The sequence below is a fragment of the Hipposideros armiger genome, unplaced genomic scaffold (genome assembly GCF_001890085.2).
Source record: "Hipposideros armiger isolate ML-2016 unplaced genomic scaffold, ASM189008v1 scaffold_3599, whole genome shotgun sequence".
Lineage (NCBI taxonomy): Eukaryota > Metazoa > Chordata > Mammalia > Chiroptera > Hipposideridae > Hipposideros > Hipposideros armiger.
In genome coordinates, this window is record NW_017734844.1 from 1 (window position 1) to 2,659 (window position 2,659).

The 2,659-nt window shown below is 49.5% G+C and overlaps 1 protein-coding gene across 1 annotated transcript; it reads left to right on the forward strand.

The window, feature by feature from the left end:
- The first annotated feature begins 17 nt into the window (after positions 1 to 17).
- LOC109378778 (dual oxidase 2-like) lies at positions 18 to 1,956 on the forward strand. Its single transcript, XM_019635063.1, has 3 exons — positions 18 to 105; positions 208 to 336; positions 662 to 1,956. The coding sequence occupies exons 1-3, from the start codon at positions 100 to 102 to the stop codon at positions 782 to 784; spliced, it is 258 nt and encodes an 85-aa protein (XP_019490608.1). The 5' UTR covers positions 18 to 99; the 3' UTR covers positions 785 to 1,956.
- The last annotated feature ends 703 nt before the right edge of the window (positions 1,957 to 2,659 follow it).

Below are 2,659 nucleotides of genomic sequence, written 5' to 3' on the forward strand. Positions count from 1 at the left end.
GACATCATCCGGGAGGTGGAGGAGAATGACCAACAGGACCTGGTGTCTGTGCACATCTACATTACCCAGCTGGCTGAGAAGTTCGACCTCAGGACTACCATGCTGGTAGGTCAGGGCCAGGCAGGCAGGGTGTGTAGCCACCGTCTGGACTAGGAGCTGACCTCGGCTCTGCTTGGCTCTGCCCTTCCTCCTCTACTCCCTCCCCAGTACATCTGTGAGCGGCACTTCCAGAAGGTGCTGAATCGGAGTCTGTTCACGGGGCTGCGCTCCATCACCCACTTTGGCCGACCCCCCTTTGAGCCCTTTTTCAACTCCCTACAGGAGGTTCACCCAAAGGTTAGTCTCATCCCTACCCGTCCAGGAACTCTGGCCTTCTCCTGCCAGGATATCCTGTTCCTCAAGTACCCTGCGTCTCTGTCTTGAGTGGAGAATCCCCCAACCCTGGCCCCAGGATAGGGTCAAGCAATAAAGTGGGGCTTCAATTCCATCCCCCACCCCCACCCCCAAATCCCCAGCTCAAGCCTCCTCCTTGGGGCCTGGGTTTGATGCCCTGGTCATTCCAGCCAGGCTTGAGAAGCAGCTTCCTCCTAGTAAGTGAGCCTTTCAAGACTGCAGGCCTCTCCTTCTCTGTGCAACCACTCTTTCCTGACACACTTGACAGGTACGGAAGTTTGGGGTATTCAGCTGCGGCCCTCCAGGAATGACCAAGAATGTAGAGAAGGCTTGTCAACTCATCAACAGGCAGGACCAGGCCCACTTTGTGCACCACTACGAGAACTTCTGAGCCCACCCTCCCTGGTTCCTGCATCCCCTCTGTGAAGCAGCCCTGCCAGCAGTTTCTCAGTCAGAATCCACTCAGGTGGAGAGCTAGACGAGCCTCTCCCTCATTGCCCCATATGTCCCGTGCTCTGAGAAGGTAGAGAAGACCCTTCCAGCTCAAGTTACTGCAGGTTGTGACAGACCAAGTGGGAAGGGGACAGCCCCTGCCTTGTGACAATTGTGAAGGTGAAGAGATACAATAGCACTTGCCTCTGATAGGTCCCCATGTCTGTTTCAGTACCACAAAATTGATGTATTGCTTTGATATTTTCTTGTCTTTGGCATTTGAGGGAGGGTGGGGTAGGGATACCTGATGTGAAGAGAAGGCTGAGTGAGGATTTCCTCAGAGCCTGGCTCAGTTGTGATGCTTAGAACCTGGACAGTCCAACTGCCTCAATTCAGTCCATGAGGCCTTTTCCCTCCAGCTCCACCCACACCTCTTTCTGGTCCTAGAGGGTCAGGAATCCTGAGGAAGAACCTGGGAACAAAGATGTTTCCTCAGCCCTGATGTTCCTGGTGTCAGCCAGTAATGCCCGCTGTCCTGACCTCTTGGTGGGCCCTCTGAGCCCACTGGAGCAGTCCTGGGACTTTGGGACCAAGGGAGTCCAGTCTGTCTGCCAGACGTCCAAAACTCCCTCAGTTCCCCACTTGTACAACATTTGAGTGACCAGCTGTCCTGGTTTGCCCAGGACTCTTCCAGTTTTAGCACTGAAAGTCTCTTGTCCTAGGAAACCTCTCAGTCCCAGGCAAATCAGGACAGTTGGTCACCTTACCCAGGAGCCAACTTGGGATGTCACCTCCCTACTTGTCTTTTTAAGACCCTTCTTTGTCCTTCGTTAACTGGCTCTTTCCTAAAAAGCTGAGCTTTAAATTTTTTTAGATTTAGGTATAATTTGCACACAACAAAATGTATAAATCTTAAAGTTACCATTTGTATGGGTTGCCATTACATTTCCATCACCCCAGAAACTTCTCTTGTACCCACCCCTCTCAGCCAGTCTCCCTCGGCCCCTAGAGACAACCTCTGCTGTGATTTGTGTCACTCCAGATTAGTTTTGCTCCTACTGAATGGACTCTTTTGAGACTGGCTTCTTTTGCACAGCGCATTGTCTTCGTGATTCATCCATGTTGTTGTATTTACCAGTAGTTTGTTTATTTTTATTGCTGAGTTGTGTTCCATTGTAGAGATGTACCACAGTTCATCCATTCTTCTGTTGGGTTGTTTTGTTTTTTTCACTTAGGAATAAAGCTGCTATGCACATTCTTATAGCTGTCTTTTGGTGGAAATAATGCACTCATTCATCTTGAGTTTATATCTAAGAGTAGAATTGCTGGGTCATGGAGTTCTCCAGCCAATAGGACCCATGGCAGGGGGTTTCAGGCCATCTCTACATCCCTGCCCCAGGATCCTCTTCTCATTGGTCCTACCCTACCTCTTCTGATAGGCCAAATGCCTTTGGCTCCCAGCACTCTATATTGAAGGAATCTCTTTGACAGAACTAGAAAGGCACTGGATCAGGAGCCAAGAGACCTGGATTCTAGTGCCAACTTTACCCCTAAGTAGCTACAGAGAAAAATCCCTTATGTTCTCTGAGCCCATTTCTTCAGGTATTAAAATGTCAGTGTGGGTATAAGGAAGTCAGATAGTAATACTGGCCCAGGAAATTATACTGATGAGAAAAATGTATGTGTTGTGTGCTGATCTCAGCCTATTGATAACTAACGAACGTTGTGGCTGAATTGAAATTACATGGCATACCTGGGGCCATACAGTGAGATTACAGATAGAGAAAGAGAGAAGGCCTGGGATTGTTTTTATTTGGGTTGAGGGTGGAGCCCT

Bases quoted from the DNA above. Each gene is read 5' to 3' on its own strand.
- LOC109378778 (XM_019635063.1), top strand. The intron at 337-661 runs GTTAGTCTCATC...CACACTTGACAG, and splicing joins TACAGGAGGTTCACCCAAAG to GTACGGAAGTTTGGGGTATT.